The 14,050-nt window shown below is 44.0% G+C and overlaps 1 protein-coding gene across 1 annotated transcript in view; it reads left to right on the forward strand.

Annotated features, from left to right (window-relative positions):
- JAK2 (Janus kinase 2) overlaps nt 1-12,115 on the forward strand; it is an 89,285-nt gene extending 77,170 nt beyond the window's left edge. Inside the window, exons 19-25 of the mRNA XM_033172784.1 lie at nt 1,715-1,851; nt 4,154-4,343; nt 5,594-5,718; nt 6,642-6,814; nt 8,589-8,706; nt 9,635-9,748; nt 11,761-12,115. Of these exons, the coding sequence (XP_033028675.1) occupies nt 1,715-1,851; nt 4,154-4,343; nt 5,594-5,718; nt 6,642-6,814; nt 8,589-8,706; nt 9,635-9,748; nt 11,761-11,868 (965 nt within the window). The 3' untranslated portion in view covers nt 11,869-12,115. The remainder of the gene's footprint in view (nt 1-1,714; nt 1,852-4,153; nt 4,344-5,593; nt 5,719-6,641; nt 6,815-8,588; nt 8,707-9,634; nt 9,749-11,760) is intronic.
- The last annotated feature ends 1,935 nt before the right edge of the window (nt 12,116-14,050 follow it).

The following is a 14,050-nucleotide window of genomic DNA, read 5'->3' on the forward strand; positions in this document are numbered from 1 at the left end:
TCCCATCATCCCTGACCACTGGTCCTGTTAGCTAGGGATGATGGGAGTTGTAGTCACAAAACAGTTGGCATAGGCAAACTGTTGCAGGGGAGAAGGCTGTTGCTCCGACTGTGTTCATAAGACCTGGTGTGGCCTAGTGGCTAAGAGCCTGATCTATGGATCGAGTAATAATAATAATAATAATAATAATAATAATAATAATAATAATAATAATAAATTACATACATACCCCATCCACTCTGGGCGGTTCCCAACAGAATATTAAAAACACGATAAAACATCAAACATTAAAAACTTCCCTAAACAGGGCTACCTTCAGATTTCTTCTAAATGTCAGATAGTTGTTTATCCTTGACATCTGGTGGAAGGGTGTTCCACAGGGCGGGCGCCACCACCAAGAAGGCCATCTGCCTGGTTCCTTGTAACCTCACTACTTGCAGTGAGGGAGCCGCCAGAAGGACCTCAGAGCTGGACCTCAGGCAGAACGATGGATCGAGAAATCCCTGCTCCAGCTCCTTAATCTGTCACGAGCTCTGTCAAGCAAGTCACCGCTTTTGTAGCTTCAGCGCCCATCTGCAATATGGGAATATCAGCACTGGGCTCACTTTATAGAGTTGATGTATGTGAAAACACTATGAACTCTGTAAAAAGCTACATGAATGTAATGTATTATTTATCTGAAACGTTTTACTTCATGGATAAATCTCTCTTCATATTGCCGTACAGCAAGTGAAGCCTATTAATAAATATTCTCCAATTTAACCCAACATTTTAAACTGGTGTGTGTTGGGGAAGGGAAAATGCAAGGCTGTAGATCCATAGTACTTAAAAATAATAATAATTAAAAGTTGTGTTAAACCAATCAGGGCCATTTTGAACATTATACAGCTTTGATTTTTTCCCCCAGCTTGAACTTCCCCACCTCTGATGTTGTATGACCTCAGAGGCTTGGGAAAGGTGAGCATGGTTGACCAAAGATTGGATGGGCCAACATCTGGCTTGGTGGTGTTAATTCCACACCAGGAAATTCCACACCACTGCTATAGAACATGTCTGTCTGCAGATATATGCGAGTTGCACACATAACTTTTCTTCTTGTATCAAAATTTGTTTGTGCTTGTAGAGTTAATGAGCAAATGAACCATGAGTGGGAAGTTTTGAAATGCACTAGGGATTAGGCTGCTTCTATTATCTTCCCATGGGACACGGATGGCGCTGTGGTCTAAACCACAGAGCCTCTTGGGCTTGCCGATCAGAAGGTCGGCGGTTCCAATCCCCGCAACAGGGTGAGCTCCCGTTGCTCGGTCCCAGCTCCTGCCAACCTAGCAGTTCGAAAGCACGTCAAAGGGCAAGTAGATAAATAGGTACCGCTCCGGCAGGAAGGTAAACTGCATTTCTGTACACTGCTCTGGTTTTGCCAGAAGCGGCTTAGTCATGCTGGCCACCTGATCCGGAAGCTGTCTGTGGACAAATGCTGTCTCCCTCGGCTTATAGAACGAGATGAGCGTGAAACCCCAGAGTCGTCAGGTCAGGGGTACTTTTACCTTTACTATTATCTTCCCACGCAGGACAGTATTTTATGACTGAAAATTAAGATAGCATTTTCATATTTTCTAGAGCTGCACAAGTTAATTTGTCTGCTGATGATGATGGTCTGTAGGGGAGCCAGGCTGAACATAATATTTTCTTTGTGTGTTTGTGTGTTTTCTTCAAGATTACGAACTATTGAAAGAAAGTGACATGTTACCAAATATGAGAATTGGAGCTCTTGGGTTTTCCGGGGCTTTCGAAGGCAGGGACCCGACTTATTTTGAAGAGAGGCACCTGAAATTTTTGCAGCAACTTGGCAAGGTAAGAAGATGGGATGTCTTATTGCAAGGATATGCCATACCGTTAGAAACAAATAAGATATAGAGTGGAAAAACATGGCCAATTTGAAATACTTTGCATAGCATTTTTGGAAGTGCTTGTTTTAACAGATGCAGAGACTGCCCTTCAGTATGTATTTTTTTCAGAGTGGTTTCAGCTTTTTGAATGAGCAACTGTTTTTTGATCTGCTCCCTATCTGTGCAGCTTTTTGGGCAGGGTGATAGTTCAGAAATATCCTGTTCTGTTCCTCTTCTAAGGATGGTGGTGGGGGAAACGCTCTAAATAAGTCAGAAATTAGATTGTTATAACAAAAGAAAAAGAACCCTACAGAAAATTGTGTATATAAAATTCCTGGTCTCTGGCGCCATCTGGTGTTGCATGTTTATAACTAATTCAAAACACGGTTTTTTGATTAATGTAGCGGAGTCCTAACAGCAGTATGGAATTGCTGCCTCCATCCCAAAATGTTTTGCCTCCCTCTTATCAGAAGGCTTGCATTCTTCTTTAAGGTGAAGAATGACAAGATATGGTGGCAGCCTCTGTTGTGCACACCATATCTCCTTTGTCCCTAAATTTTAATCTTTCCTCTTAACTTTAAACCAGCTCTTTTTTGGTTTACCTTCAGGTTTTGTCCCTTGAACCCACACCCCTTCCTATTTCCTCCTCCTTTCGCTGCTTCCTTCTTTGTCACCTTTCTCTTTTGCAGTTAATCATTGGATGTGAGGAGAGCAGGGAATTTAGGGGCTTCCTTTGTGTTCAACCTGCCTCCTTTATCCGTGAGCCTTTTTGGTGTAGGTTGTTGCTTGTACATCACACCTTCAGATCTGTTTCCTTTACAGCCCTGAGCGGTCAAAACATAACCAAGTGCAGGAATACTTTTCCTTTGGCTCATGCAGCTTTCGGATGCCTTAGGTCTTGGCAGTGCCTGTTCCTTTCCTGTCCCTGTTCTTAAATGTGCAATTCTGTTTCCCTTTATTTGAATATATATGCAGTTCTGCCCCTGAAGTCTTATGGGTGAAGTTGGCTTGTCCTCCTTCATCTTCAGGAGATGTTGTTGTTGTTGTTTAACTGTTTTTGTGCACTCTTAATAATCTTAGACTTGGAGTGTTACGAAAGTCCCAAGTTGGTGGTGAAAACAGGACATTTATTGAGTGATTAGTGGGATCCCAATTCCTAGCTGTGTCACCAGGTGGATCACTCATTATGCAGGCATGAATTGTGCTGTGTGGCACTGGGGAAACTGTCGGCCGACCTGCTGGTGCAACATTAAATCAGTGACCCAGTCTTCAAAAGCCTGGGCTCACTATATTCTCAGAGCGTGCGGCGCAACAGAAGTGGCGAGAGAGGCTTGTGAAGGCATATCTACAAGCAGATTTATTGAACATAAATCAGGACAGAGGAAAAAAAATGTCAGCTCTCCTTTGTATCCTCAGAGAGTCTCAAAAGCAAAAGCTATACACAACAGGTGTTCCCAGCAATCTGTGCTGGTGTGCAAACAAACATGTGACACGCAACAGTTCCATGTCTGCAAAAGCTATACACAACGTTCCCAGCAATCTGTGCTGGTGTATAAACAAACATGTGACACGCAACAGTTCCATGTCTGCAAAAGCAAAAGCTATACACAACGGATGTTCCCAGCAATCTGTGCTGGTGTGCAAACAAACATGTGACACGCAACAGTTCCATGTCTGCAAAAGCAAAAGCTATACACAACGGATGTTCCCAGCAATCTGTGCTGGTGTGCAAACAAACATGTGACACGCAACAGTTCCATGTCTGCAAAAGCAAAAGCTATACACAACGGATGTTCCCAGCAATCTGTGCTGGTGTGCAAACAAACATGTGACACGCAACAGTTCCATGTCTGCAAAAGCAAAAGCTATACACAACGGATGTTCCCAGCAATCTGTGCTGGTGTGTAAACAAACATGTGACACGCAACAGTTCCATGTCTGCAAAAGCAAAAGCTATACACAACGGATGTTCCCAGCAATCTGTGCTGGTGTGTAAACAAACATGCGACACGCAACAGTTCCATGTCTGCAATTTAAGGTGGAATGGAATTTCCTAACGGAAACAACCCGTTGTATTTTCTTTTAATTGTTTCTAGGATTTTGTCGCCCATCAAGTCCCAGGGCAGGTTACATCTATAGGACGAGTTGGGTGGGTCCTAAAAATAAATATAATCAGCTGTCAAAACAATAATGCTGGGTTCCTCCCCTGCCTCGCCCCGCCCCCCGGGCTTGATATATATAAATGTTTCTATTCATATTGCTTGCAGGGGAATTTTGGCAGTGTGGAGATGTGCAGGTATGACCCGCTGCAGGACAACACAGGGGAAGTGGTGGCTGTTAAAAAGCTTCAGCACAGCACTGAAGAACACCTGCGAGACTTCGAAAGAGAAATCGAAATTCTTAAATCTCTGCAACATGACAACATTGTGAAGTACAAAGGCGTGTGCTACAGTGCCGGTACATGCGCTTTCTAATGTTATTTGTTAAACCAAAGCTAGCAGTCCTTTGATAACTTATCAGATGTTCCCCATTAGCGTGAATCAGTGCGTACAGATGTCCAAACAGTCTCTCTTTAAATTAGAGTGTGACCTTTCCTGTTCACATTTTAAAGAGCAACCACAATCACACTGTCAGAGTCTCTGCAATTATTAGCAGGTACTTGGAACGATTTCCAAAACATGAACTAAACGAGATGTGGTTTCAGTAAATGTCATTGCACCCTTCCTCGTTTAAACCTTAGCTTTTATTCCAGCATTTGTCTGTTAGCATGCTGTGCCCTAACTACAGCAACAACAGCCTTCCTGGGCTGCATTTCCCTGTATGGTTTTAACAGTCAAAATCCCTCTTCACAGGGAATTTTGGAAATCGTAGCTCTGTGAGGGGAATAGGGGCCTCCTAACAACTTGCAGCACCCTTAACGAGATACAGCTCCCATAATCCTTTGGGAGAAGCCATGGTGGTTTAAAGTCATATCATAGGGCTTTAAATATATGATGCGAATGTGGCCAGACACACGGTACTGACACAATAGTGGTCACATCTCGTCATGGTGGGGGTCACAGGGATAGTTGCCCCGGGCACAAAATTGTTAGGGGCACAAAATTGTAACACTGGGTGCTGCTTCAATACAGCTGTGCGCTCCCATTGGCTGGGCTCCGTTTAAAACATGTTCTCCATGCAAACCAGGAAGTGATCGCTCCCAACAATGGAACAACTCTTCTTTTTTAATCTCTGTGACTGCAATCACCTGGGTGACACGGACACTTTTAGGCAGTTGAATGTGCATGCGTACTCCTTCCATTTCACTCCATGCAGCCCCGGGCACTATCAACCCTTGCTATACCACTGCATTTCATTCCAGAAATGCATTTACCAGGGTAGCCATTTTGGGATATCATTTTTTTTGGACTTTATCTTTTAGTGTTGCCCGTGTTAAAGTAGCAGCTTGTAACTCTGCTTACTACTCATCAAGCACCTCTTCCTCATGTAACTAGCTGTTTCACATTGTTCGGGGTTTCTTTCTACGCAGTTGGAAAACAACAAGCTTAACTAATTTAGATTTTTGGCAAAAGAATACCATAATGGAATGTTCCACTACATATATGCTGCAGATGGTCTGTGCCTTTTGCTTATAACGTGCTATATGAAGGAAGCTCTGTAAAGCATAATTTTGAATCTTTTTTTCCTTTCGTCACGTGTTTGGAAAGGCCGGAGAAATCTGAAATTGATAATGGAGTACTTGCCCCACGGAAGTTTGCGAGACTATCTCCAGAAGCACAAGGACAGGTTGGATCATAAGAAACTGCTGCATTATGCTTCTCAGATATGTAAGGTAATATGTTTTACTGGTATCTCGAACTCTACCAAAGTCTGCGCTGGGAGCAAGTGGCGTGAGAACCAGAGCTGTTTGCCACAAACTCTATAAACGCTCAGGCAGATTGTGTGCATTTCTTCTTCCCAGTACAGTGCAGGGTCATAGAACCATAAAGTTGGAGGGAACTTGGAGATAATCTAAAACACAACTGCTGCCTCTTCTCTTCCACTTGCTCGTGCCAGGCAGCAAACGCCGTAGAGGTGACAGCGGTTTTATGCCGCAGATGTTGTGCTCCAGAGCTCCCCTTTTGCCTGCTTAGCCGTCACATAAACAAGCCTTTGCTCTGGCACACAGCGCATTTCTTGGCCAAGCTTTGTGCAATGCACGAGGCGAAGTTCTCAGAAATAAACGTGGGAGGAATAAAGAAATGGAACAATTTCGCAGGGAACCAACCCCGTTGATGCAAAACAGGAGAGTCATGTAAAGACACACACGTAAAAGAAATGTTTGGATCTGAGAGAGAAGACTTAGAATTTCTGGGACTAAGCAGCAATGAAATAGATGAGGTTATTCTCGGGGTCAAAAGGATAGCTGTGTGTCTGTAATGTCAGTGCTGTGTGAAGCAAGGTCAAGAACGCTGCTGGTCAGCTCAGCGTTCTGCACAATTGCTTTGCAGCAGACACAATGGTGGCATCTAGTGGTACTTGGGTCACAGTTTGGTAGAGGTATGGTGAACTTTAGAAACACCTGCTGCCTTATTCCTCCCTGTCTGTTAATTGTTTCCTAATAGCATAGGATTATGTTGATAAGCGGGGTGTTCATAAAGGTTTGGGGGAATTCTGACAGCCAGGCGTTAATTACATGTCTCATCATCTCTTCTGCCTCCATTGTTTATTAAACCTATGAACACTGATTTCATAACACCGTTTGTGTACGCACAGGGTATGGAGTATCTGGGTTCAAAAAGATATGTTCACAGAGATCTAGCAACACGGAATATCTTGGTGGAGAATGAAAACAGAGTTAAAATTGGAGACTTTGGCTTGACAAAAGTTTTGCCTCAGGACAAAGAATACTACAAAGTCAAGGAACCAGGAGAGAGTCCCATATTTTGGTATGTTTCTCTCTCTGCTTGATTACAAGGCAAATGATTTGGGGGAAATGCAATACTGCATAAATTCTTTGGCCCTTGGAATATAATAAAGCAATGCATCTAAAACTTAATCTAGAGTATTATTATTATTATTATCAGTTTAAAAAATCCTTCCAGTAGCACCTTAAAGACCAACTAAGTTTGTTATTGGTATGAGCTTTCATATGCATGCACACTTCTTCAGATATACTTAAACAGAAGTCACCAGACCCTTTTATATAGTGAGAGAGTGAGGAGGGGTATTACTCAGAAGGGTGGTGGGAATGGGTGATTGATAGGTGTGGCCAAACCCTACACCAAAGGATAAATGGACATAAATCTGACATCAGGAATCAAAAGACAGAGAAACCAGTAGGAGAACACTTCAATCTCCCAGGACATTCTATACAAGATCTCAAAGTAGCTGTCTTAATACAAAAGAATTTCAGAAATAGACTGGAAAGAGAAGTTGCTGAATTCCAACTTATTACCAAACTTAAAATCATGGAGAGACCTGGTCTGAATAGAGACAATGGATTCTTATCTCATTATGCATGATAAAGCCATTTTTAGCCATCTCACGCCATTCTTTTTCCTGTAAGTCCAATTGCAGTCGTTAACAGTCGTCAACAGGTTTTCAACACCTGTCAGCTGATCACCCATTCCCACCACCCTTCTGAGTAATACCCCTCCCCACTCTCTCACTATATATAAGGGTCTGGTGACTTCTGTTTCAGTGTATCTGAAGAAGTGTGCATGCAAACGAAAGCTCATACCAAGAACAAACTTAGTTGGTCTCTAAGGTGCTACTGGAAGAAAAAAAAATATTTCGTTTCGACTACGGCAGACCAACATGGCTACCTACCCATAACTATCATTATTATTATTATTATTATTATTATTATTATTATTATTATTATTATTATTACCCCAGCCACTCTGGGCAGCTTCCAACACATATAAAAACATAATAAAACATCAGACATCAAAAACTTTCCTGAACTTTAAGTAACTGTGTTGTTTTCTGTGTATTGGGTGTATTGTGTTGTTTTGTATGGGGTGTGGGAATTTGTAATTGGTTTAATTTGGAAAATCCAATAAATTTTTATTTAAAAAAAAAACTTTCCTGAACAGGGCTACCTTCATATGTCTTCTAAAAGTCATATAGTTGTTTATCTCCTTGACTTCCGATGGGAGGGCATTCCACAGGGCAGGCGCCACTACCGAGAAAGCCCTCTGCCTCGTTCCCTGTAACTTCACTTCTTCCGGCCCTCGGGCTGAACAAGAGAGGTGGAGATGCTCCTTTGGGTATACAGAGCCGAGCTGTTTAGGACTTTAAAGCTCAGCACCAACACTTTGAATTGTGCTTGGAAACATACTGGGAGCCAATGTAGAGCCAATTTCAGGACCTGTGTTATATGGTCTTGGCGGCCGCTCCCAGTCACCAGTCTGGCAGCCACATTCTCGATTAGTTGTAGCTTTCAAGTCACTTTCAAAGGTATCCCCACGTCGAGTGCATTGCAGTAGTCCAAGCGGGAGATAACCAGAGCATGTACCACTCTAGCGAGACAATGCGCAGGGAGGTAGGGTCTCAGCCGGCATACCAGATGGAGCTGGTAGACAGCCTCCCTGGACATAGAATTGACCTGATAAGGGTATAATGTGTTAAATTGTTTTTGTTTTATAGATCTGGTTTATTTTACCTCCTGTCCCCTATCTCTCCCCCCCCCCACCCCCTGGGCTTCTTATGTTACAGGTATGCTCCAGAATCACTGACGGACAACAAGTTTTCCGTGGCTTCTGATATGTGGAGCTTTGGTGTGGTCCTCTATGAACTCTTCACATATATAGACAAGAACAAAAGCCCCCCAGCGGTTCGTAGATAACCTACATGTGTATACTTGGTCTAGGGCTATGACTATCCCCTTTAGGAGAGGGTGGGGCAACCTTTTGCCCCTACTAGGCCATATTTTGTTGAGTCAAAGTGGTTAGGAGTTAACACCTCCCTCCCTTGGCTTCTCTGCGGCATTTGGAGAAAGGGAGTCCTGTTTCTCCCTGTGCGGCGCAGAAACACAGCAAGCTGCCCTTGGGAGAAACAAAGTTCTCTTTTCCTCTATGGACAGGTCAACAGCAGGAATCTGTCACTTTCCCTCTTCTTTCCTGCTGATCCGCGGTCAGCTGAGGAGCACAATCTGCTCCCTCCAAGCTGATGATCATCACAAAATACTGCAGGGTTCTCGTTTTCCCTGCAAATGTTTGTTTCTGCCTTTTAGGGCCGTCTGAAGTTACAGTTATTTATATGCTTTTGTAGCCCACTCTCAGGTTACCAGCAGCCTAAAACAAGTTAGCCACTTAGTGCATAACAGCTAAATCGTCAATTAAGGTAAAGGTAAAAGGACCCCTGAGCGCTAGGTCCAGTCGTGTCTGACTCTGGGGTTGCGGCGCTCGTCTTGCGTTACTGGCTGAGGGAGCCGGCATACAGCTTCTGGTTCACGTGGCCAGCATGACTAAGCCGCTTCTGGCGAACCAGAGTGATGCACGGAAACGGCGTTTACCTTCCCGCCGGAGCGGTACCTATTTATCTACTTGCACTTTGATGTGCTTTCGAACAGCTAGGTTGGCAGGAGCAGGGACCGAGCAACGGGAGCTCACCCCGTCGCGGGGATTCGAACCGCCGACCTTCTCCAACAAAGACTAGTGTGCCTTCTGCATAGCACCTCCTATGAAACTGGGTCATTCTTTGATGCTTTGATGTCATTAACCTTAACGGAAATTCAACTTGGATTTTTTATTTTATTTCAGGAGTTCATGCGCATGATTGGGAATGATAAGCAGAACCAGATGATTGTGTTCCATTTGATAGAGCTGTTGAAGAATAACGGGAGGCTGCTCAGACCTGACGGGTGCCCGGATGAGGTAGCTGAATGTGTCGTTTTATCATGCTTTTCTCTCACTTTCTGTAACTGTCAGTCTTGGTGGTGCCTCTGAATTGTTCCTGTGGTAGAGACAACCATAGCAGAACACTTGCTCCCGTGTTTACCTGGAAGCCTAGTAGCGTGGGCAGTTTTCCCATGCTTCAAAAAGTTTCGTTGTAAAACCAAAAACTTGGGCTTTCTCATTCATGAGCAACTTAGTTTTTTTAGAAACAAGAAAGGCAGTGTGGAAGTGCAATGCCATCTAGAATCCATTAGTTACTTCCAGTTTACAAAGCTTGCTTTTGCAAACAGCTACTTGTAAATTTACGCGGGTGACGCTGTGGGTTAAACCACTGAGCCTAGGCTTGCTGATCAGAAGGTCAGCGGTTCGAATCCCCGTGACAGGGTGAGCTGCTGTTGCTCGGTCCCAGCTCCTGCCCACCTAGCAGTTCGAATGCACGTCAAAGTGCAAGTAGATAAATAGGGACCGCTCCAGCGGGAAGGTAAAGGGCATGTCCATGCGCTGCTCTGGTTCGCCAGAAGCTGCTTAGTCATGTTGGCCACATGACCCGGAAGCTGTACTCCGGCTCCCTCAGCCAGTAACGCGAGATGAGCACCGCAACCCCAGAGTCGGACATGACTGGACCTAATGGTCAGGGGTCCCTTACTTGTAAATGAACAAATTCCTCTTGGATTATTGCCCAGAAAAACCAAACGACCAATCACCAGGAGCCACATCCTTGGTGAAGTATATGTTCCACATAAATCTTGGCTATACAGTGGATGTTTCATTAGCTCTACAACGACCCTGCCTATCATTGTCCTTTTGTTACGGCTGGCCTACACTGGAATCTAGGAACAAAATCAAGGAAACTGCAAGAATCCTTTCAAGAAAATAAAATAAAATAAAAGCAGTTTCGAAAGAGCTGTAATGAAACATTGCGTGCCTCTTCCACAAGAGGTCTGGAGGGTGGCAACATGAGAACGGGGCCTTCTCTGCAGTGGCTCCCCGTCTGTGGAATGCTCTCCCTAGGGAGGTTCGCCTGGTGCCCTCATTATACACCTTTAGGCGCCAGGCAAAAACGTTCCTTTTTAACCAGGCCTTTGGTTAACATCCTATTGCCTGATTGACATCCTATACCCTTTTAAAATGTGGCTCTTTATTGCAGGGTGGGTGGGTGTTAATTGGGTTATTGTTTTCATTTTGATTTTATATATTGTTATCTTTTCTGTGAACTGCCCTGAGACCTCCGGGTATAGGGTGGTATTGGCCCCGACTTGGTGGAACAGTCTATCACAAGAGACCAGGGCCCTGCGGGATTTGGCATCTTTCCGCAGGGCCTGCAAGACGGAGCTGTTCCACCTGGCCTTTGGGTTGGTTTCTGTTTGATACTTATGCTTCATTCTTTTATTGGTGGGTTATTTGAAAATGAGACTGCAGTTTTAATATTGAATTTTTAAAATTTGTATTTTAATCTGTTACTTTAAATTGATTGTGTTTATGTTTTTGCTGTGATTTTAATTAGTGTTAGCCGCCCTGAGCCCGGTTTTTGGCTGGGAAGGGCGGGAATAAATAAAAATTTATTATTATTATTTTATTATTATTATAAATTCTATGAGATCCAGCACCGAGGGCTTTCTCTGTGGTGGCACCCGCCCTGTGGAACGCCCTCCCATCAGATGTCAAGGAAATAAGCAGCTATCCTATTTTTAAAAGACATCTGAAGGCAGCCCTGTTTAGGGAAGTTTTTACTATATAATGCTGTATTGTTTTTAACACTCGATTGGGAGCCACCCAGAGTGGCTGGGGAAACTCAGCCAGATGAGCAGGGTATAAATAATAAATTATGATGATGATGATGATGATGATGATGATGATGTAGTATATGGTGGAAACCGTGAAGAGAGGGGATTTGCATACGGTATGGAAGAAAGGTGCTGGCCTGGGATTGCTGCCAGGTTTCGCACAACCATTTCTGCTCATCTCATACTGGTGTTTTCTTTCTTGACAAGGTCTATGCCATCATGACGGAGTGCTGGAACAACATCGCCAGCCTGAGACCCTCCTTCAGGGATCTTGCTCTGAGAGTGGATCTGATAAGGGAGAGCATGGGTGGGTGAACATGCTGGAATTCGCCCAAAGGGACATGTCGACACGCACAGCAAATGTGTCCTGTTCTTCGGGAGTTTGCAGATCGTTGCTCATCCCGCACCCATTCGGAGACGGCAGCAAAATCATCCCACCCAACCTCGCGCATGATGGCGAAGGATGCGGCTTAGTTTCTTCATCGGGAATACTAGCGCGATGCATTGATGAAAAGCACTTTGATAGCAAAGGAATTGCTTTCTTCCCCTTCTTTTTTTTCTTTTTTTGAAGCAGAATAGCTCAACGTGATCAGTAAGCATCACCATGGTTTTGCCTAATAAAACAACTGCAGGGGGAGTGAAATGATGATGTCAAACAGGGGAGCTGTGGAAAGATAAGAAGATTGGGTGGAGACGTGGCGATTTAGGTTGCAATCGTGTGCCTGCTTACCTGTGGATTGCTATTGACCAATGAGACTTACTCCTAAGGAGCTATATACAGGACTGTGTTCTTCAGCAGCAGTTGTCTTGCCGAGTTTCTGGTAGCACAGATACCAGAAGACTTTGTGCTCCCAGCTGCACCACTTTGAAAGAGAGCAAATGTTTGCACTTAACAATGGATTTACCAGCGCATGGATTCCTCTCTTCGCTTCCCCTTATTTTGGTTCCTCCCCCTGTTACCTTTGTCCACTTTGGCCTGTCGTATGAGGTGATATTATACCAGATGAGGCTACGTTGCACGTACCTTGGAACGGTGTGCTCCTTTGCGTAGATGAACATTTCTTTAGGTGTGTGCAGTTACGCAATTCTGTGAGAGACTTAAAGTTGTGGGTTGTTTTGTTTTTTTTAAGGATAATGTAAGTGTATCAGAGAAACACAAAAGCACCAATCAGGATGAGAGAAGATTGCTGATGGTTCCTGGCGATAGCTTTTATGTCATACAACTGCCCAGTGCTGTGGCAGCACAAGGACTGCTCAAAACATGGCAGCCTTACAAAGTCGAGGCTCAGCTGCAGAAGCGTTTCGTGGCCCTGCAAGCCGTTGCTGAGTAAGTCTGAGTTGCAGAAAGAAGCCGCTGGAATACCTTTTTGACTTTTTCCTGCAGTGAACTATGAGCGATTTAGCCTCCTGTTCCATGCATTGCACAAGAGCCGCTGTTCTATGAAAGGGTTTGTTGCTGTTTATTAGTTTTAAAAACTTTTAGTTTTTTACATTGTCAAGGCGTTACGGCTTTAATGTGTAGAAGAAAGGCTTTTTAAAAAAGAAAAAAAATAGCTGTTTAAGCAACTTCTGTGTGCCTGTTGCATAAGCCAGCCGTAGAAGAGGTGTCTGTTCAGGCAGCGTGATGTACTGTAAATACTTCAAAGGAAAGGGAACAAATAAGAAGAGATATTTTTTTAAACAAGCACCTGCTGAAAAATTGCATTTTTAAATGAACAAGTATATATAGCAGTCTATTTTCCTATGTATGTTGTGGATATGTCAAGCGCTGACCGCATCTCCTTAAGGTACAGTTTTTTTGAAATCATGTCGTAGGCAGCAGATTAATATGTCCCCTATGCTAAACTTTGTTAGCCTTGCCAACCTTCCCAGATGCTGCATTTTCCCTTTCTACCCTCTTCAACTTTTTTACTGCGTGGCCCAGTCAGCTCGAAACAGAAAGCAGGCTTCCGATGTTACGAAGAACAAACGTCGCCCATCCTACTCTTCTTCAGGTTACTGAATAATTTGGCTCTGTGTAAGGGTAGCCATGCGATTTTCCCTCACTTGTGCACAGTTGTGAAATAAATATAAACGCCACTGTAACTCCTTGCGCACCGGGCTCGGTGGCGCAAATTCGCATTTGCCAGCCTAGGAACGCGGAGAGTAGTAACCAGGTAGTGGCGTCATATTCTCTCTTGCCCCATATGATTTGGCTGTCCGCTTTGGAGCTGGCCAGAGTAATTTAACAGAAGGGCACTGGGTATTTCCTCTTCTCTCACTGCTTGCCCAGCAAGCCTTGCTTTGGTGGCTTGCGATAGAAGTAGCCTCCTTGCGAGAAGTTGCCGAGAAGATGTTTGCTTCCTGAAATCGAAAAGGGGGGACGTCGGTTGAAAGAGGTAGTTGCTTTCCACTGTGGAGACAGGATGAAAACTTGAAATGTACTTCGGCGTATGGCAGAACGTGTTTAGATGTGCTATGAACTTACGTACCTACCTCAAAAAATGGAGGGGAGTGC

This window comes from Lacerta agilis, chromosome 16 (assembly GCF_009819535.1).
Source record: "Lacerta agilis isolate rLacAgi1 chromosome 16, rLacAgi1.pri, whole genome shotgun sequence".
Lineage (NCBI taxonomy): Eukaryota > Metazoa > Chordata > Lepidosauria > Squamata > Lacertidae > Lacerta > Lacerta agilis.